Raw genomic sequence first — 20,476 nt, forward strand, 5'->3', positions numbered from 1 at the left:
ATCTACCTGGTGTTCACAAATAGTGCCCTTGAAGCCTCCAGAGGGCTTGGGACCAGTGGCCTGAGACAGAGACCAGAAACTCCAGGCTACCTTCCTGCCGTGCGGCAGGCAGTGCCCACACTGGGCCCTGAACGGTTTCTCTGTAGAAAATGGGCCTGAGCAGTGCAGCGAGGACTTGGCCACATATTGGCATGACAGGAATTGAACCAAAACACTTTGCTACATGGTCTGAGCTCACAAGGGAAACAATGAGTGCTGTTCGCCGTGCTTTTCTTCTGGCTGGTAAGAAAACGCGTGCAGGGACTTCACTGAACAACTCCCTCTGCTTCTCTCCTTCTATTGGTGTGTCCTTGTGCTGCCCTAAAATTCCTCCTCTTGGCTTCTCTTTTCTGCATAAGGACCAGAAGCGTTGAGGAAAGAAGTAGCCCAGAGGCTCCCAATTAAAGAAGCTGTTTTGGTGACACTGGTCCCACCAGGCTGCATTCCCTGGGTGGGACACAATTAGGTGGGGAAGACTGAAATTTCGTCTGCACCAGGATCTGGGGATAAAAAAGCCTCACATCTCAACCCTCCTGAACAGGGCTCTTGTACTTCCCCTCTATACACTTCTTCTGCAGCAGAAAGAAGAATGTCTTGGCTGTCCATGAAATACTCCTCCCTTCTCTTCTCTACTGGAGCTAAAGAGGACCATGATACGGACAGCTCCAAGAGGTGAAGCCTGCTGACACCTGGCCACCTCAAGACTCTCAGGTCCCCTGGGGAACCTCTGGATCCAAACCCACCAAGCACTGATGACCCCACGGTCCCTTCCTCCCATGGCCTCCCCTTCTTTACACAAAGGAGACCCAATCCAGCCACCAGGCCAGCCCATCTGGCTATGGAAACCAAAAGAACAAAACGCTTCTTACTGGATTGCAGGCCTTAATCTAGCTCTTGCTGAATTATTCAAGGATGGCATTAACTTATAAATGGGTGTGTTTGACTGATTTTGTGGTTGATGTACAGATAAATTCTAATGAAAGACAGCTACAAGATTTTAAATTATTAATTAGGCTGCCACTTAACAAAGCCTATTTGGCACTCTATCGCCTTGCTTAACAAGACAAAAACTTTAAGGATAGGTTCAGTATTAGCCCAGAGGCTGTTGATTTGCATTCTGTTTTTATAGCTCTAAAAATGAAAACCATAGATCCTGACCTTAAGCAGGCCACTTCTGGCAAAGCAAAACCCCCAACAGGCTGCCCTTTCTTCCTGGATGGTGCTGGGTGGCTCCGGGCCTGGCTTGCCCTGCCTGCCTCTCATCTCTGACCAGAGGCTTGCTTTTTATATCCCTGGTTCTGCCAGGGTAGGCCAGGAGACGGAAAAGAGGGCAGGCAGCTGCTGAAGCCTTCAGCTACCAGCACCGTCAGCGGCAGGATCCACTGACAACCCAGGCTGTTCTGGTTCACAGAGGTGCGGCTGTGGCCAGTAGAGCCCTTTCATTAAGAGACACAAGGCAGCACCCTCCCAAATCCTAAAATGTCCTGCCAGGGGACAGCACCCAGCTTGCTGTAATAGGACAACCGGAAATCAGAGCAATGACCCTCACGATCCAATGCCTACACTGCCTTCTTCAGACCACTGAGCCTCCTAACTCCACAAAGCACTCCATCGTCAAGACCATGAGCCCAACCCTGTACAGGAGTGTAAGAGGGTTTTTCTCTTCCACACTACCCCCAGGATCTAGGGATGGCTGCTCTCTCTTTTTTCAAATCCTTTTCCAAATCGAGACTATGAAACCCCCTCAGGTCCAGGACTCCATGCAGGGCTCTGCAGCTGACAGGCAGGGACACTGCAACAACTGTCTGAACCCATCCCCCCCTTTTTGAAAGATTTTATATATTTATTTGACAGAGAGAGAGAGAGAGCACAAGCAGGGGGAGGAGCAGAGGGAGGGGGAGAAGCAGGCTCCCCGCTGAGCAAGGAGCCTGATGCGGGTATCAATCCCAGGACCCTGAGATCATGACCTGAGCCGAAGGCAGACACCCAAACAACTGAGCCACCCAGGCGCCCCTGTCTGAAGCCGACCTATAACATTTTTGCTATGGCCACCTCCCTTGGCATTAGCCTCAGGCATACCTTTGGCTTTGAGCACACACCCAGAAGCCACACAGAGTATCTAAGTGTTCTGTATATGTGTGTAAAAGAAACAAGTCCTACGGATCAGGACCAGGGGCTGAGAGAGAAGATTGTCCAGCAAAGGACCAAAATGAAAGTCCTTTGCCCACACAATGTCCCAGCAGCAGGCTGCAGTCCAGTGGAGCTGAGCCTAGCCCAGCAAAGGGCTTTTCTGCTCTGTTTTCCTCTGGCCAATCCAGGTGGAAACCTCTTTGTTGGTAGAACCTCTCTCACCAACCAAGCCACGCAGGAAGGGAGAAATAGCCCAAGTGGTGAACCCGTATGACTTCCAAGCCTCCAGTGGCCACCTCTTGAACAGGGTAAGTGAGCCTCCTCTACGGGGAGAAGCCCCCAGAATGCACTGGGCTCATCCCGGGTTGGGTCTCTTGCTAGCAAGGACGGGAGAGAAAGGCTCCTGAGGGCTGCTCAAGCCTCCCTGGGCACCTAAGCCATGTAAATAAAGTACACGGGCTGCTTTGTGGCTCATTTTTAACTATAAACTGCCAAAAGACAAAAGACCAAAAGGAAAATGAGATGTCGGTTCCCCTCAATTATCTCCAACACAGACCCAGCAACCCAGACATGGTAGCCTCCTAAAACTGCCAGGGAAGACTTACCCACCAGGGCAAGTGTGCACACCCCAGGCCCACGCTTCTCAGACCTGGGCTTCTGCTCAGTTCTGTAAAAGTCACCCTCTGTGTGCAGACACTCTGACCAGCACCACTAGCTGCTGAAAAGACTTTTAGTCCCTTTGTGCAGGGAAAAGGAACCTGGGTGTATCAGTGAAGAGGCTTCTCCAACCAGCCGCAGAGACTTTTCCCACACTATAGTAAAAGGCAGTCAGCGTTTCCCCCACACTGCCCCAATCCACGTGGAAGACACAAGTCACACACAAGTTTGTGACTATTGACACGATGGGGCAACCGAGGCTCCCGGTAGGCCTGAGCAAGCCAGGACCACCACCCAGCCTTTACTGCTTCCAGTGAAAGCGTGGTTTCTTCACCCACATGTCCCACCTGCTTGTGGGGTCTCTTCCATGACCCCCACATCTGCTTCTCTCCGCCCATCTTGGGGCTTCGCTTCCCATTCCTCCGCCACCTCCCCCTGCCCGTTTTCTCCTTCCCCATCCTACTGTGAGGTCAGAATCCTGTGCTTACGACACCTCGGTCTGTTGCCATGGAAACAGGGGCGGATTAAGGCAGGAGCGCAGAGCGCAGGGATCAGGCCCCTCAGCTACCTGAGCTCCCGCCTCAGCAGGCTCCCGCAGGGCCCGGGCAGCCAAACGCAGCCGCCGCGGCTCGCCGGCCACCCGGCCCAGCCCAGAACGATAGGGTCCCGACGGAGCGTCGCAGCTCGCCCCGACCTGGGAGGGGAGGGAGGCAGACGCAGAGGCCGGGGCAGCGGGAGACCAGGCTTGCGGGCTCTCGGCGTGGTCACCTGCCCTCCCTGGGCCCCGGGGACAGCTCCCCGCGCGGCAGCCACGTGGGGGCGCGGCGGGACTTCCCCAGCACCCGCGCCAACTTTGCAACGCTCTGCAATGAGCCGCGCTGCAGGGGGGAGGGGAGTTGTGATTAGGTGGTCGCGGAGCCAGCTCTCCTCAAGTTGAGCCTGGCACCTGCCGCGCACGCAGCCGGTACGGCCCCCACCTTCCCATATCTCTCCTCCAGGCGTAAGGAAAGTTTGAAGAACCGGACATCAGGCGTTAGCCACCTCCCCTGGGCTGCTGGGTGCCCAGAGCCCGTCCCTGAGGACCAAAGCAGGACTGCAGGGAAGGTGCCCGCGTCCCGGCCCCGCCTGAGAAGCGAGGGCTCGCAGTGAGCGCCCGGGCCGCGCGGTGACTGACCGCTGGCCGCCCTGGAGCGCGGGCTGCACCCGGCCCCGCCAAGGCGGCAGAACTGGCAGCATGTGCCCACGCGGGGGATGGAGCCTGCAATTGCAAAACTTTATAATGGCAAAGCAAAGGTCCCAGAATGCCGGCTCCCCTTCCATCATGGGTAGCTCACAGTTGTCTCGAAATGACCTCGCCGAGCCAGATCCCTAGGCCTGGCCGCTTGATCCATGGTGCAAATCCCCTGTCTCGCAACCGGCCACCGACAGGCGCTGAGCTCCAGCAGCAAACCCTCCGCAGGTGCGTCCCCGCAAACCCCACCAGCCCTCTAGACCGCCAGCTGCTGCCTCCCGAGCCAAGAGCTCCGGCGCCGGGGAGCTCTCGGGTGGCGCCCGGGCTCGAGGCTCTGCCGCGTGCGCACTCAACTCCAACTTGCCCCTTCGGCTCCAACTCACCTTTGCGAAGCATGTTGGCCGCGGGGCCGCCACTCCGAGGTCGGCCTAGGCGCGCTTCCTCCCGGAGTCCGGATTCAAACCCTTGGGCGCCGGCTGCAGCTAATCCGAGCGCGTCCAGGCGGGGGCAAGCCGGGGATCCGTTTGTGCCCGGCAGCCCGGCCCCTCAGGGGCATGGTGAGCCCGAGCCCCGCGCCGAGGGCACCGGCGCCCACTAGCAACCGCGGCGCTGCCTGAACAGCCCGGCGCGCTCGCTCAGCCCCAGGACAAGCAGCTTGCTCCGCGGAGCTGGCGGCCTGCTTCTGCAGCCCCAAGCTCTTTGCAGGAGGTTTTGAGTGGGGACACCGCCCCCCGGCCGCCCGGCCGCCGGGCCGCGGCCCCCTCCTCTCCGCCCCCTCGGGCGGCAGCCGCCGCGGCTGCTGCAAAAGGGCGCTCGCACGCACCGCCGAGCTCCAGGGAAAGCGCCCGGCGCGCGTTTGCAGGACCCAGCGATCGGCGGAGCGGGGCGCCTCCCTTCCTCCCCCCACCCCCCGGTTTCCCCCACCTTTTCTCCTCCCTCCCTCCCTCACTCGCTAGCTCCCTCCCTCTAGCTCAGCTCCCCGCCCCCGCTCACAGAGCGCCTCCCATACAAAATTTATGAAAGTGCTCTCAGCTCGCGGTGCTGAGCGCCGTCCTATTCCCAGGGCAGCGGCGCTCAGCCGCGCGGCGCCGCCTCCCAAGGTGTTTTCGCTGCGCCCGCCCCCCGGGACGATCCTCGGCCCGCGTCGGTCCAAGTACTTGCCCCAGCCCTTCGGCGGCCGTCGGGCCACTCGAAAGCCCCTCCCGGGCCCCGCAGGCTTCCCGGAGCTCGCACCCGCAGCCCAACCCCCGCCCGCTCGCCCTTCGCGGCTGGAGGTCACTGAGAGAGGCGGCTGGAAGCGTGCGCTCTGCCCACCGGCTGGGACGGGAGGACTACCGCCCAGAAACCCGGATCACAAGTCTGCACCCCTACCCATATCCTCTCTAGCCGGCTCCGCTTCCTTCTCGGAGGCTCGACGGCTCCGCCCTGCCCAGGACAGCTCCGGGAAACCCAGCCGCCTCACATCCCGCGTCCCAGGATACTATTCTTTTGCGGGGTAGGTGTGGCGCGCCCCCAGGCTGGTCTAGTCCATGCAGCAAGCATTCAGGGAGGCCCAGTTGCAAATCTTAGAGAAAGGGAAGGACCGATGTGGGGCTCGGGTGGGCTATCCCCGCCTAGCGGGGGGTCCCTGATCTCCTTCAGTCTGCACAGACCCCGCCCGGGGCTTCCTGGAAAATGGAGGAGGCGCCGCCTAGAAAGCAGGTCCCGCAGGGGGCCAGTTGGGCTTAGCAGAGAAGGTTCAGGTCAGGCGAGATCCTGGGTGGAGGCGGCACCCCCTACTGGCCTGGGTTAAGAGGGGTCCGGGGAAAGGAAAAAGAGTGGGCTAAGTCACTCATTCAACACGCATTTATTGACGGTCAATCGTGTGGGGCATTACTATTCCTAGGGATTCAGCCAACGAAAAAGACAAGGTCCCTGCCTTTGTGGAGTTTACAGTTAATAGGCACCAAATGAGAAAAGTCCAGATGAGACAATGCGTGGAAGAAGAGCAAACAGGGTATAGTACAGGGCTGGTATGAGGGGTCAGGGAGCACTGCTTTGAGCAGGTGACATCTAAGAGAGCTAACTGAAGTGAGACAATGAGTTGAAATCCCTTGGAGAAACACTTGGTGTGATAGGAAGTTTCAAAAGAAGGCCAGTATCATTCATTCACTCACACGAGCATTCGATGGCACTGAGGCTCTGGGTTTCAGCTAACTACATAGCCATGTAACTACAAAAGCTTAGGGCGTAGTTGGGGAAGAAAGACCCACAAGCCATCTTAGAATGTGACAGGAGGAGACACAAAGTGTTGGAGGGGGCTCTGCTAGCTCTGTGAGGGGGTGAAGGATGATCAAGGAAGGCTTCATCAAAGAGATGCCATTTAGGTTGGGCCTTGAGGGCTGAGTTCATCAGTTTGAGAAGGAAAAAGGGCATTCCAGGCAGGAGACAAGGTGCAAATGCTTGAAGGTGAAAAAGTAACCCTGTTCTGAAGATTAAGAAGATTGGTCCATCTTGGGTTGGAACTGAAGTTGAGGTATTCTTTCTCTTAGCCTTGACCAGCTGCAGGGCTGGACTTGGGCCCACACCCTGCCAGACATTAAAGCTGGTCTGGAAGGCACTGGGCGCTGCAGAAGCTCTCCATGAGTGAACTGAGGCCCAGGGAGGCTGAACAACTTGCTCCATGTCACAAAACAGATCAGTGACAAAGTGAAGGCCTGAATCGGGGTATGCTAATCCCCCTTCCAACTCCCTGAGCTGCCTCCCCATGACCCCCCTGCCCCACAAACTCCAGCATCTCAGACGATGTTGGCTGGGGCTGGGCGTGAGTGTGAGAAGCAGAGTTATTTTGGACCTCAGGAGGGCTGGGTGCTGCTTTGGAGTCCAGCCAGGGGGTGGGGGTGACTATAGGCGGGTGTTGTGGTACAATGTGGGGGTGCACTCTGCCCGCCTTCTTGTCAGGCAGTAATTACTCAGCCTGCTGAGTAACTCAGGCAGGGAGACCCCCCACAAACAGATGGAGGTGTTCTCGGCCCAAGTTGAAGGACAGCCCCAATGTCCTTCACTAAAGTATCTTAGGGGACATGCTCACATCTGTCCTGGATGTCTAGTTCCCCTAGACATCACCTGGTTTCCTAATGGGTGCTAGATCAGCTCATTCAGCACAAAAGGCTGTGGGGCAATATTGTAAGAGATGAGGGCCTTCAATCATCAGCAGGCCCCACTTCTGCCTAGGGAAAGGCCCTTAAAGGATGGGGCGCCTGCTAGGGAAAAGCCACTACTCTGGAGTCAGTCTTCCCCCTCTGGGAACTCACAGCTGCAACCAGAGTGAAAGCTGTCCACAGCTGGGCCTTAGTGTCCTGAAGGGGGAGGGGCTGCACTCAGGGTATCCCTGGAATTGAGATCTTGCACCCTGAGAGTCCAAAGAACCTGGGAGAGATGGGAAGTCCAGGCTGGGCTCTTATCAAGGCAAGAAGGGTGTTCCAGGGACCCATGATGGCCACAGTCCCACCCAAAGCTATGACCATCCTAAGAGTATCGGTCGGTGGCCTGAGAGCCAGAGCACTGACCCCTTCTAGTCTTCCCCTTGGCTGCTCACTCTCAGCCAGCCCATACATCTTTCCTCTCTGGGCAGCCGCCCAGGCAGGCCTGTCCCTGGCTGCTTGTTTTTCACTTCTCCATGTACCTTAATTAGGAGTTTCCAAGCAAGGAGGGCCTCCAGGGGAGCCCCAGGCCACAGAGCTACCTTAAAGGGCCAGCTGTGCTCACATCACCACCTCAGAGAGAGAAAGATGGTGCCAGAGGGCTGGATGGGCAAACAGCCCTGGGGGACTATTGCTGTATGGGGCAGACCTTGCTAAGGGCCAGTCCTGCAAGTACTCAGCTCTACCAAAGGTCAAGGCCGTCTCACTGGCTGCTCTGCCTTCTCTCTGGATCCCAGGAGCCCAGGCCTGATCAAGAGAAAGGCTAACTTGGCCTGAGGGGCAGCCAAGGCAGGGGAAACTGTGGATTGGTTTAGGCGATTGGATTCCCTGGACTGCGTCCCCCACTCCCCCCCCCCCCACCCCGCCCCGGAAAGCACCCTCAGCCTTGGGGCCTTCCCTTGGTAGCAGTTTTTCACATGGGAACCTTCTGCGGTCGCACTGTTGGTTCTAAAGGTAAGGGCACTCTGGTGCTCTGGAAATCAACCCCAGGACTCTTGGAGCTGGGCTGATGGGAGCTGAGTTCTGTCTTGTTTGCGCAGTGGGGACCTTTGAGGTACGGAATGTGGCCCTACTTACACGCCCTCCCCTGCTTACTAGGAGGGGAGACTGGGAGCGGAGCAAAAGGGATACCTGGGCGGGTCCCATTCACAAGACCTGGCCCACAGATTTCGGGCAGGGAGTCAGCAAACAGGGGAGCACTGGTCCGGGAGTGCCAGGTCTGGCAAACCGGGAGCGGAGATGAAGACTGGGTCGTCGGGGGAGAGCAACTGCGATGGTACTGGACTGCTAGGGGCGGGGGGAGCCCGGTCCTTCGGGGCTGAGGGGGACCCGCGATAGCCCCGCCCCTATCGTCTCCTTCCTGGTCTCCGCCCAGCAAATCCCCGCCCCTAGCTAGCGACCGGCGATCGATCGCAATGTCTGAGTTCTCCGTGTTCTTCTAGCGCTGCCTTTTTGGTCTCCACGTGGACAGGCCAGTGATGGCGGCGCTTGCGGAGTCCGTGGCGGCGGAGCCGGGCAGCCGAAACGGCACTGGTAGAGGTGGGTGCTACTACGCTGAGGCCTCCGGACCTCGCATCGTGAGTTAGGTTCCCAAGGCCAGGGCAGAACCGCCCCGCTCTAATGGCGGCAGTCTTTCTCCGCCAGAACCGGAAGGCCTCTCCGTCACTCGCTCCGGCGGCTTTCGCTGGAGCCCGAGGGACCGGTCTTCCTTTTGCAGTCTTAGGGCGCGATCGGGAGCAGCCCTTCCTGGGAGCTTGCAGTCCTCAACCCGGAAACGCTGCCCCGCCCCCGCCTTGGCTGGCACAGGAGGACTCACGGATGAGGCGGACCCCTTGAGGAAGAAATGAGCCAGGCGCGTTGCAGCGGCCGTTCCACAAGTGGGCCCTCGGGGAATGCCTTCAGGAAAGAGGCACATGGTTGCATTCACCAGGCGCACTTACTGAGCGCTCACCGACTGCCAGGCCTCTGCTGGATGCAGGGACTACACGACAGTCTTGTCCTCAGGGATCTCCGTCTACCTGAGAATACTGGTGTAAACAGATCACAAACACGTGATAAAGGAGGAGGCGCCTACTAGTCCTGGGGACCCCAACGACCACAAGGGACTTGCCCTATCTAAGGAGCTTCTCTGAGGGGCCCAGGGTTATGGGCTGGTTGTTCAAAGGCCTCTGAAACAACTGAACAAAAACGATGGCAGTGGTAACATTCAAATATCGTCTCAGGATCCCAGCCTGCCAATGCGAATTCTCGACTGCACCATCGTCACTACCGTCAGCCCACCCACAGGCAGAGGGTGAAAGGTCATGTCTGGGAGGATCCCCCCCATAGTAGTAAAGGGCCCTAGCAGAAGTTCTGGCACAAAGTACATTCAATAAATATTTGTTCAATAAATTAATTTCTTGTTTCCGTATCATATTCCCAAACTCTGGTTCCTAAAGAGATAATAGGGGTTGAGCTAAGCTGAATTGTGGGAAATAGGATGCAAATTAAGGGCTGCAGCTTTGCTAATGGGCTACAGTGTTTTCTCCTTTAATCAGGTTGTAATTTGTATACCTACATTTGCCCCTGCTAGACTACTAGCTCCTAAAGGGAGAGGTCACTTCTCTATCCTTACCTGTTTGCCCACAGTCCTAACTAGAGTGTGTTCTTTCATTTTCCCTGGAGTGGAACAGTGGGACTAAGGAACCTTTTAAGTCAGTTAAATATTTGATGTTTATTTCCCTTTTAAATGAGGAGAGGGAAGAGTGTAGAGATTCACCAGTGTAGACAGAGTCAGTGGGACTTGAGTAAAGAGAGCAGGCTTTTAAATTAGTACTTAACAACAGTTTGCTTATAGATCCTGTATCTAGGACCTCAGAACTTCAAGATATTCTCAAGGCCTGGGGGCGGGGATGGGGGGAGGACATCTTCCCAGACTGCTAGGTTTTGGGTTTTCCTCAGAGTTGTCCTTTTTCAAGGAGCCATTTGGACTTTTTTCTGTTTGCCCCTCAGTTCAGTCTCCTGGTATCACCTCTGTTCTCCCAAAGGTAAAGGGTTAACTATATCCCACTCATGGGCGCAAGTCTTTGATTCCCAGTAATCTCCAATATGGAAACTAATTATGCAGATTTCTTCCTGGCTCAGGGTTGTCTTTCCAGCTTCAGAATGAAATCAGTGAGGAAGAAGGCTGGGCCAACCCCCTTGGCATCTGGGATCTGGGCCTGAAACTTGGGTGGTGTTAATGGCTTAACTGGGTCTTGTTCTGTTTTAGGCCAGGTGCCAACTCAAGCCTTGCATTGTCCTAGGTCGAGCCCCTAGGGGCCGCTTGGCCAATCAGATCCCCCCTGAGATCCTGAACAACCCCCAGCTGCAGGCAGCCATTCAAGTCCTGCCTTCCAACTATAACTTTGAGATTCCCAAGACCGTCTGGAGGATTCAACAGGCCGGGGCCAAGAAGGGTGAGCCCCCAAGCTTTGAGATGGGGTAGGGGCGGAGAGGTTGCCTGGCTCAGTCAGGGACAGTATCCCCATTCCAGCATTTTCCCAGCCCTCTGCTTTCATGTCTCTGCTCTGTTTTTCAGTGGCCTTGCAAATGCCTGAGGGCCTTCTCCTCTTTGCCTGCACTATTGTGGATATCTTGGAAAGGTGAGGAGCACTGGAGAAGGAGCTAAGCCAAGACCTTCCCCATGCCCATTATAGCTCTGCCTGTTGAATTTTCTCCTTCTGGACCTTGGTCTTACTCTGTCCCTTCCCACAACCGTACACACACAAAGGGAAAAAGCCAAAACTAAACTCCCAGCCTGCTGAGATCCCAGCCTATGCGGCTTGGATTGTCTGTATAAATCTCTTTCCCTAAAATATTAACGGGGGACGGGGGGTGGGGGGTGAGGGGGATGGAATGAATCAGTTCTAGGATCTTCAAAGCTGGGCCTAGAGCAGGTGCAGGTGGTGGGGCCTGAGGAGGAACTTAATCCCCAGGGCTGACCTAGAATGAGCTGAATTGTCAGCATCAGGTCTAGCCAAGGGAAACCTTTTTCTCTGACACATTTGGGGGAGTAGGGCAAGGAGGGGCTTGGTGGGGGAGAACTGTCTAGGAGATGGTATTCAGTCCTCTCCCCTCTCTAAGTTTCTTCTTCACAATGAGCCATCCTGGGGGATGGGGGTGGGGAGTGCTCAGCCATCTGGAGCCAGCACAGGAACAGGGAGGGGGAATGGGGAAAGGGGAGGTCATCTCGTGATGGGAACCTCCCACTTCCCTGCTGGTGCCCTCCCCCACTCTGCTTCTCATCCACTGCCACAGACTCACTTCCCAGCTCCCACCCTCTTGCCCCTTGGGGATGCTCTCTGGGGCTCAGGCCAATTTGCATACATTTTAATCTATAAAAAATTAAGTGCTCTGGCTGACTCAGACGCCTGGGCTGCATTTTAAGGAGTTGAATAATCTGCTTCTGTGCACAGGCTGATTTGGGGAAGGGGGAGGAGGGGGTTGCTGACTGACAGCAGCTCAGCTTTCCTCACCGTAGTACCCCCGGGAGAGAAATGGGGAGACCCCAGGCACCAAGCCAGGCCCCATGCCCCAGGGGCGAGTCTCTCAAGGAAGAGCTGGTCCTCTCCTCTAACTCCATTCCCGACATGAATTTGGGGAGCGCGGGGTCTTCCCCACCCACCCCCGTCCCCCAGTGATTCAGGCCTGGCAGCAGACCCTATGGCAATGTGTTGGCCAGAGCCCACTCTTTCTGACGCATGAGGTATGTGGGTGGTGCCATGTGCTGTGGGGGAGCTGTTCATGGGTCCCCCCACCCTGGGCACAGAGGGCCCTAACTAAGGGTGGGGAGGTAGCAGGGGGTCTGGGTGACTGGGAGGCCGTGTGTATCCATACGTGCATACCCACGCACACCACGGTGTCAGGGCCTGGGAGTGGGTGCCTCCGCATGTGTGTATGTGCTCATTGCTCTGGGTGGGAGGAGTCAGGGCATCAGAGGTCTGTATTTGACCCTCTGTATGCCAGGCTGAGGGGTGGGGGTCCTTCTTGCGGTCTGAGCTTGGATAGAGGAAGTAGGGTGTTGCAGAGACCATCCCCTACAGCTCCATCTCCAGGAGCTGTGCCAGGGCTGGGGGATGCGGCAGCTGGGCCCCTCCTACTCTTTGTGGGCAGAAGTGGCAGCTGCCAGCCCAAGTGATTGTGGGGGGTAGGGAGAGAGGAGCTGGGCCCTGAGATACCCCCCCAGGGGTAGGTCTTTCTCCCACCTCACCCTTGTGCCACTGTCTCATTGTCTCCTCCCACCCCCACAGGTTCACGGAGGCCGAAGTGATGGTGATGGGCGATGTGACGTATGGGGCTTGCTGTGTGGATGATTTTACTGCAAGGGCCCTGGGAGCTGACTTCCTGGTGCACTATGGCCACAGCTGCCTGGGTATGGCGGGCCAGGATCCTGGTGGGGAGGCAGAGAGGCGGGACTGCCTGCTAATCCCCTATCACGGTGCCTTTTTGTCCTTCTTGCAGGCAGGAGGTCCCTCCCAGTTTCTGGGATGGCCTTGGCCTTCCTGCTCTCAGGTGGATCTTTCCTTTGGATTTGGTTGCCTTGGAAACAATGTTGCTATCCCAGATGTGGGTGTTTGAAAGGCTGTTGGTGGTAGAACAGGCTGGGCCCCCGGCCGAGTGACGGAAAAGGAGCTTCTGAGGGACCTATGACTGCCCCCCGCCTCCTACCCACTCCTTGTATCCCTAGGCTGAAGCCACTGGTCCTGGCTGCTCAGACACCTTGGCCCAGGCAGACCCCCTGCCCCTCTGGCCTTCCAAAACAGTCTCCTGAACTCTTGCCTCCTCCCAGTTCCCATGGACACCTCGGCCCAAGACTTCCGGGTACTGTACGTCTTTGTGGACATCCGGATAGATACTACCCACCTCCTGGATTCTATCCGCCTCACCTTTTCCCCAGCCACTTCCCTTGCCCTGGTCAGCACCATTCAGTTTGTGTCAACCTTGCAGGTAAGTGGAGATATAGCAGCCAGCCTCCGGGCTGTTCCTGGGGCCCCTGTTAGGTGCTCCAGGCTGGTCCTCTGGCCCTGGCTCTTCCCTCCTTAGTCACTTGCTTCCCTTCCCTCATCCCTACAGGCAGCTGCCCAGGAGCTGAAAGCTGAGTACTGTGTGAGTGTCCCCCAGTGCAAGCCTTTGTCCCCTGGGGAGATTCTGGGCTGCACGGCTCCCCATCTGCCCAAAGAGGTGGAGGCTGTTGTGTAAGTGAAAAATGGGGGGCCAGTTGTAGAGACATAAGAAGTTACCCTAGAAGGGAGCTGGAGTTTCCTTGTATAGGAAAGGAAGCTGAGTCTCAAGCTCTTTAACTGTTTGCTCAAGGTCACCCTGTAAAATGGGGACAAAATAAGGTTTCAGGTTTCCTGTCTCCCTCTCAGGTGCTCTGTCCACCATGTAGGAGGCTATGCCCAGGGTGGGGCAGGAATAAGAGGGCCTCATGGGTGGGCGGAGGGGGGTGGAGATGAGGGTGGGCTAGAAATGGTGGGAATATAATTGGAGAAGATGGACGAGCACGCCCAGGCTGCAGCGCCATTAATTTAGCATCCGGACAGCTAACAAGCAGGAGCAGCATGTCTCCTGCCGCCTAATTATTTTAGGTAATGGAAATGCTTAATGTTGTGTGAATGCAGCCAGCCTCAGAGCCGACAGCTCCCCTGGCTGGGACTAGGGAGGGGAGCCCCATTCCTGGCTAATGGCAGGGAAAGAGGGAGGGGCACTCCCCTGACTCAGCCCCACCTCTGGGGCTGTAGATGCTGGTCCCACAGGGCTTGCTGCTCCCACGTAGGACACCCCTGCTCCAAGACAGGCCCAGATCAGGGCCTTCCCCAGCCCAGACCTGGCAGCCCTGCTCCCCAAAGGGCATTCTCCCTGTGCCTGTGGCCGCATAATTCTGAACCCATCGGTGTCTACTGTTGGGAATTTCAAGGTGTGTGTTGGAGGGAGAGACACCCTGAGTGTTGGCCATTCATCACAATTCAGTGTGGTCTCCAAGAAAGAAGGAGCTGCCATGGCAGACTGTCCTCTGTGCTCTGCCTTCTCCATGGCCTGGAAGCTACTTTTAGGGACAGGCTTGACTAGCCTAGAGTCAAGTCCCAGATACACTGCTTAATAGCTGTGTGACTTGGGGCAAGTTTCTTAACATCCCTGAATAGCAGTTGTATCTATTGTAAAATGGGGATACTCTAGGTACCTTGGAGGGCTGTGTGATAGGACTGAGTGAAATCCCACATGACACGTGCTTAGTCCAGGCCTTGGTGCACAGAAGACGCAAACCTGGTAAACAGCAGTTGTTAACTCAGTAACAGGACCTGAGAGCCAGTTTGGGAGAGTGAGCCGGTGATACCCCGAAACTTCATTTACAACTTTGAGGACACCTTAAACCCTACTTGCCATGTCTGTGTTGAGCTAGGTGAGGGAGAACCTGTCCCCCACCTCCAGCTTAGGGTCTTTAGAGCCCTGAGCGGCCTTCCCATGGCCCTGGCTGCCCTTTTTACCCTTCCCTCTGAAGGCTGGGGTGAGGAGCAGTTCTCAGATGCCGCATTACATAACTAGAGAGGCCCTACGCGCATCCAGTTCACACTCCTTATTTTGCATGTGGGGAAACCAGGGCCTTGGGAGGTAGAATGGTGACTTAGGCCAGTACGCACGCGTGCACACACACACACCCCAGCACAGGCAGCCAGGAATTCAGTCCGGACCTCCAAGCCAGTGCCTGCCTTTTCTGCTGCCTCACGCCACCCCATACTTACCATCCCCCCTCTGCCCACTGCAGATATCTGGGAGACGGCCGTTTCCATTTGGAGGCTGTCATGATCGCCAACCCTGGTGTCCCCGCTTACCGGTATGGGCTGAGCTGGGCTGACCAGCTTGGGTCGGGAGGGGGGGGTGGAGTTTCCTGCCACTGAAGTCCTCAGTTGGCTGAAACTTCCTCATTCCCTGGCCCCTTGACAGCCAACAGCTCTAAGGATCTGAGGTACTTGTGTCCTGAATCCGGGTGTCAGACCCAGGGCTGCTGCACAGTACCCACCTGACCCTGGGATTCACACTGAGCTCTAAACCCCCTCCTACTTTGCCTGCTCCGTCTGTGGAACTGAGCTTCCCAACAACGATCTCGGCTCTCGCCTCTGTTCCCGATTACCTGCATGGAGCCTAAAGATTTAGGAGCCCAAGGGGCTGGGTCAGGGGGCCGTGTGTACGACAGGTACTGTGCACGGCTGTCGCCGTAACCCTGATAGCTTCTTTTCCAGATATGACCCATACAGCAAAGTCCTGTCCAGAGAGCGCTATGATCACCAGCGCATGCAGGCCAACCGCCAAGAAGCCATAGCCACAGCCCGTTCAGCTAGATCCTGGGGCCTTATCCTGGGCACTTTGGGCCGCCAGGGCAGCCCCAAGATTCTGGAGGTCAGAGGGCTTGGGATGGCCTCTGGAGGAGGGGACTGACTAGAAACCCAACTGGGAAAATCAGTAGACCAAGGGACTTAGACTTGGCTGCTTGATCACGGTGACCTGAGCTTGGCCTCCCTCTTCCAACAGCACCTGGAATCTCGACTCCAAGCCTTGGGACTTCCCTTCTTGAGGCTGCTGCTATCTGAAATCTTCCCCAGCAAGCTTAGCCTGCTTCCTGAAGTGGATGTGTAAGTTTTCTCACTGTACCTCTCTAGCGATGACTCTGGCTAAGGAAGTTTATATCTGAGTCCTGCCCAGCACATGTTGAAGGCTGGAGTCGATGGGAATTGCTTCCATGAAATTTTTTTTATTTTTTTATTTTTTAAAGATTTTATTTATTTGACAGAGAGATAGCCAGAGAGAGGGAACACAAGCAAGGGGAGTGGGAGAGGAAGAAGCAGGCTCCCAGCGGAGGAGCCCGATGCGGGGCTTGATCCCAGAACGCCGGGATCACGCCCTGAGTGGAAGGCAGACGCTTAACAACTGAGCCACCCAGGCGCCCCAACTTCCATGAAATTTTAATGTTTACAGAGCACTCATTCAGCAGGGGCTACCCTTGGCTATGGGTCACACCCATTTCGTTTTGGGGGCTCACAGGTGCCTGCAACATCATAGTCATTCTGTGTGAGATGAGTTTAAGGGGTGGTTGGCACCTGCGGTGTACCAGAACTAAACTAAATTTGATTCTGGGGATATGATCACAGATGAGCTGCCTAAGCCCTGCCCTCAGAGAGCTCACAGAGAGCCCTCATGGAGGAAACAAGAGAAAACAAACAGTGCTATGGTGTTATTCTAAACAGGAGTAGGTGATTGTCTTTACTTTAGAATTAATAGTAAACATTCATTGGGGGTGTTGGGGACACAGTCATGTTTTTCAGCATGCTGCCCAGAAGGGGAGGACCCTCCCCCCCACCCTTGGGTCTGACCTGACTTCCCTTCTCAGGTGGGTGCAGGTAGCATGTCCGCGCCTTTCCATTGACTGGGGCACAGCCTTCCCCAAGCCGCTGCTGACACCCTATGAGGTAACACCAAGTTTGGAAAATACCTGAGAGAGAGTGGGCTTTGCACCTGGTCTGTCAGGGGAGGGATCTGCAGAGGGGTGGGCAGCACTTAGTTACAGCTGACTCATTTCCTAGCTGTGTGTGGCCTTGGCCAAGTCCCTTAACCTGTCTGAGCCTCACATTTCCTTTCTGTGGTATGGGGATAATAGGACCTCCATAGGCCATCGTGTAAATTGAATTAATTAATCCTGCTCAGAAAAAGTTGGCAAATGTCATCCAGTTGTCCTTCCCTAGGCAGTGGTGGCCCTGAGGGACATTTCCTGGCAGCAGCCCTACCCTATGGACTTCTACGCCGGCAGCTCCTTGGGGCCGTGGACTGTGAACCACGGACGGAACCGGCCCCCCCAGGCCCTGAGCCGGCCCCCGCTGGAGAAGGTAGGCTGGGACTGCAAGCAGGGAGAGACCACAGCCGCGGCCTGGCCCTGGCCGCCCTAGCGACGCGAGCCGAGGCCGCCGCCGTGCGGCCGCTACGGAAAATGCAGGGGAGCAGGGTGGAGGACGTCTTAGAACGACCCTGAGCAAAGTCGGCCACCTCTGATGCAGGAGGAGTCCACGCGCCCCTCTCCAGCCGTGCCGTGCGGCGGTTGCAGCTGCAGAGACGAAAAGGGAGCGCCGCTCGCTCGGTGAGACCCTCCTTGGTCTCAGGTATCCGCCCCTGCTCCGGCCGCGCCTTACCCCTCCCCGTTGTTATGGGAACATCCACTGGCTCTGAGGCCCGCCTTCGGGGTGGTGCCGGCATTTGGTTCCGCCCCTCGGATATTCGATTTCCGCTCGGGGAAAGGCTGCTTCCGTTCCCTGCCGCGTTGCCCGGCAAGATGGCGGCGCAGCATCCTCTGCGGGTGTTAGCCCTGGCCGGCTTCCGGCAGAGCGAGCGGGGCTTCCGTGAGAAGAGCGGAGCGCTGAGGAAGGCGCTGCGGGGCCGCGCCGAGCTCGTGTGCCTTAGCGGCCCGCACCTGGTCGCGGATGCCGCGGGCCCCGAGGACGCCGGGCCGGACTCCGGTGAGACGGGCCCTGCCTGGGAAATGCATTCCGAGTCTTTTATCTGGCCTCGTTTCCGTAACACCCTTCAGCATACCCTCAACGCTGTATCCTCGCCTCGTTCCTTCCCCCTGCCCATACTCCTCATTGCTTCCGTCCCAGCCTCCCAGGCTTCCGCCTTGATCAGTCTTCCCCGTCTTGTCAGGACACTGTGCTCTCCACCTCATTTCCCCTAGATTTTCTTCTCTTCCTTCGACGGCCTCTTTGCTCTTTGTCATTTCCAAACCCTCCGTCCTTCCCTTTTTCATTTCGCATCCGCTAGATAGGCTGTCCCTAACCCGATCCTTTCCCCTATATCGCTGTAGAGCCCTGCCTTCCTGAGGAGCAGCCCCGAGGCTGGTGGTTTTCAGAAGAGGAGGCAGACGTTTTCGACGCCCTGAGCCAGCCCACAGCTTGCAGAGGTCTGGAGGAAGCCTTGGAATCCGTGGCACAGGCACTGAAGAAACTGGGGCCTTTTGATGGGCTCCTTGGTTTCAGCCAGGGGGCCGCGCTAGCAGCCCTTGTGTGTGCCCTTGGCCAAGCTGGCGATCCCCGCTTCCCCTTGCCAAGGTTTATCATCCTGATATCTGGTTTCTGTCCCCGGGGCCTTGGACTCAAGGAACCCATCCTGCAGAGCCCCTTGTCACTGCCTTCACTTCATGTTTTCGGGGACACTGACTGCGTCATCCCCTTTCAGGAAAGTATGCAACTGGCTAGCCGATTCATTGGAGCCATCACCCTCACCCACTGTGGTGGCCACTTCATTCCAGCGGCTGCGGCCCAGCGCCAGGCCTACCTCAAGTTTTTGGACCAGTTTGCAGGGTGAAAAATCAACAAATGGCTCTGCCCCTACATCCCCCACACCCATATGACCTCGGGGCAGCCTCTGTAATCTGTCCTCCCACTCTTCGCCCTCTCCTGGGAGCTCAACTGCTGTTAGTGTTCTTCACCATCACCAATTAAGAGACGAATATCAATTCTTAAGACTCAAATTATTATAAGCCCAGCTCTACACTTTAGAAAAAAGGGATCAGGAGACCTTAATGGACCTTGGCATCTGATACTCAAACATGAAAGAGGCCAGTGGACCCCTGGATGAGTGGAGGGTGACATGGGAAAACAAGGGCTGACGCTGCCACATAATAAAATGGTGATTGTGAATTTGAGCATCTTTTTCCTCATACACACAGAAAAACCCATTTTGTAACAGAAGTCTGGATACCTGGCCATCCACACAGCCTCCACAGCAGCTCCAGAGAGGGAAGTGTTTCCAGTTATGAGCTCCCAGGACAAGCTCATGTGTGCACACGTTTTGTAGAAGTCTCAAGTCCCAAGCAGAAGGAAAGGAGGCCTTGGTGGTGGAGTTGGAAGGATTTACAGCTAAGAAGTTCTGGGAAGAGATCACCTGGCAAGGTGCTGCCTGGGCTCCACTGAGTTAGGCTTCCTCCGTCCTGATCCCTGAGGGTTGTGTGCGGGCTTCTGTCGAACTCTGGCTTCTTGGGTTCTCTGCTTTCTCCTCCAGAACTGCTTTGGCCCCTCTGAACTACAAACTTGAAGGGTGGAATGGTGCTAGACCTTGGGTAGAGGCCCAAGACCACACGGAAGAAACCCTTTCACAAACCTGCCCTGACCTACAGAGTTTCTGGGGTTAATGCTACTCTGTAGTGATCCAGCCAAGGCCTAAGTAGCCCCTCCAGTTTTAGAGTGCATTTGTTCCTAGGCACTCTAAAGACTGCCCACTTTAGCTATTTGCCCTACTTCTGGTGCCCCCACCTGTGGCCCATCCTGCTCTCTTGATTTCAGCCGTGCCTCTGCAGGATCGCCACCTTGGTCCTTTTCTGGAAACCACAGGAGGTCCTGATCTAGCCCTCAAGCAAGGTTGCCCCAAGGGAGTTTAGGAATTGAGTAGGAATTGGGTTAGGGGATATAGCACAGATACTCCAGCCCATCCTGAGGCAATCAGACTAATATCCCTTAAATTACCCCAAATCCTGAATTCTTCACTACAGATAGTAGTTGTCTAAGGAAAAAAAAAAACGAAACAAAAAACTGGAGTTATACACCCTCCCCCCAACAGACCTTTTAGGACCTTTACAGCAGAAAGTGGGGATGGGAGGATAGTCCCCCCTTGCTATAGTCTGCTTCTGCTCGCACGTGGTGTTTTAAAGGGATCCCTTCTTTTGCAAAAGGAGGGGACTCAGAAATGGGCTGAATTACTCCTACAGACCTGTTGAATTTGGCCCATAGGACTTTGGAAAATATTGGATTTACACGACTTAAAATCTTAGGAATTTCACATGCAGAAAGATTCCTGGCTTCTCTGGAAATGAGCAGTTCATAATGGAATGCAGTGGGTCTGCCTTCCAGAGTTCGGAGCTCACACACCCTCATGGCCATCAGAGGCTGTCCTCTTAAGCAAGGTCCCAAGAGGTGAAAATGATGACAATTGCTACCACAGCCCTTGCTACTTGGAATTACTGTGAGGATTAAAGCAGAAAGAACAAGATAAAATTACCGATTTTAAGCCAGGGCTTAAAGTTAGAAGGATAAGGGGTCGAGCAGAACAGTATTAGGTGGAGCAGAAGTGCTCAATGATCTGGGTGAGAATTCTGCTCTCTCCCCAGCCTCCTGCTTCAAGAATCAGAAAATGTCCAAGCTAGAAGGAAAGCGATCATGTGGTTCGCTGGTTCCCAACAAGT

At 55.9% G+C, this 20,476-nt stretch overlaps 3 protein-coding genes across 5 annotated transcripts in view; 2 read left to right on the forward strand and 1 right to left on the reverse strand.

The window, feature by feature from the left end:
* RTN4RL1 (reticulon 4 receptor like 1) overlaps nt 1-4,879 on the reverse strand; it is a 67,307-nt gene extending 62,428 nt beyond the window's left edge. Inside the window, exon 1 of the mRNA XM_048223199.2 lies at nt 4,441-4,879. Within this exon, the coding sequence (XP_048079156.1) occupies nt 4,441-4,453 (13 nt within the window). The 5' untranslated portion in view covers nt 4,454-4,879. The remainder of the gene's footprint in view (nt 1-4,440) is intronic.
* A 3,750-nt stretch (nt 4,880-8,629) lies between these two features.
* On the forward strand, nt 8,630-18,938 carry DPH1 (diphthamide biosynthesis 1). Of its 3 annotated transcripts, none has more exons than XM_026517854.4 (13): nt 8,630-8,778; nt 10,524-10,676; nt 10,799-10,862; nt 12,510-12,631; nt 13,049-13,206; nt 13,333-13,454; nt 15,023-15,091; nt 15,498-15,654; nt 15,787-15,887; nt 16,643-16,721; nt 16,995-17,135; nt 17,304-17,405; nt 18,104-18,191. In XM_026517854.4, exons 1-12 carry the CDS (start codon nt 8,718-8,720, stop codon nt 17,385-17,387), a joined length of 1,311 nt encoding a protein of 436 aa, XP_026373639.1. In that variant the 5' UTR covers nt 8,630-8,717; the 3' UTR covers nt 17,388-17,405; nt 18,104-18,191. The 3 variants fall into 3 exon arrangements, with proteins under 3 accessions (XP_026373639.1, XP_057174089.1, XP_057174090.1); XM_057318107.1 differs by having other exon boundaries at nt 8,703-8,778; nt 10,490-10,676; XM_057318106.1 differs by having other exon boundaries at nt 8,646-8,778; nt 17,304-18,938.
* Nucleotides 17,438-18,938, forward strand: OVCA2 (OVCA2 serine hydrolase domain containing). Its single transcript, XM_057318108.1, has 2 exons — nt 17,438-17,759; nt 18,104-18,938. Exons 1-2 carry the CDS (start codon nt 17,450-17,452, stop codon nt 18,601-18,603), a joined length of 810 nt encoding a protein of 269 aa, XP_057174091.1. The 5' UTR covers nt 17,438-17,449; the 3' UTR covers nt 18,604-18,938.
* Nucleotides 18,939-20,476: the final 1,538 nt, after the last annotated feature.

The sequence above is a fragment of the Ursus arctos genome, unplaced genomic scaffold (genome assembly GCF_023065955.2).
Source record: "Ursus arctos isolate Adak ecotype North America unplaced genomic scaffold, UrsArc2.0 scaffold_24, whole genome shotgun sequence".
NCBI classification, from domain to species: domain Eukaryota; kingdom Metazoa; phylum Chordata; class Mammalia; order Carnivora; family Ursidae; genus Ursus; species Ursus arctos.

Bases quoted from the DNA above. Each gene is read 5' to 3' on its own strand.
- OVCA2 (XM_057318108.1), top strand. From the start codon at position 17,450: ATGGGAACATCCACTGGCTCTGAGGCCCGCCTTCGGGGTGGTGCCGGC. The intron at 17,760-18,103 runs GTGAGACGGGCC...ATATCGCTGTAG, and splicing joins GGACGCCGGGCCGGACTCCG to AGCCCTGCCTTCCTGAGGAG.
- DPH1 (XM_026517854.4), top strand. From the start codon at position 8,718: ATGGCGGCGCTTGCGGAGTCCGTGGCGGCGGAGCCGGGCAGCCGAAAC. The intron at 13,455-15,022 runs GTAAGTGAAAAA...TGCCCACTGCAG, and splicing joins AAAGAGGTGGAGGCTGTTGT to ATATCTGGGAGACGGCCGTT. The intron at 15,092-15,497 runs GTATGGGCTGAG...CTTCTTTTCCAG, and splicing joins CCTGGTGTCCCCGCTTACCG to ATATGACCCATACAGCAAAG.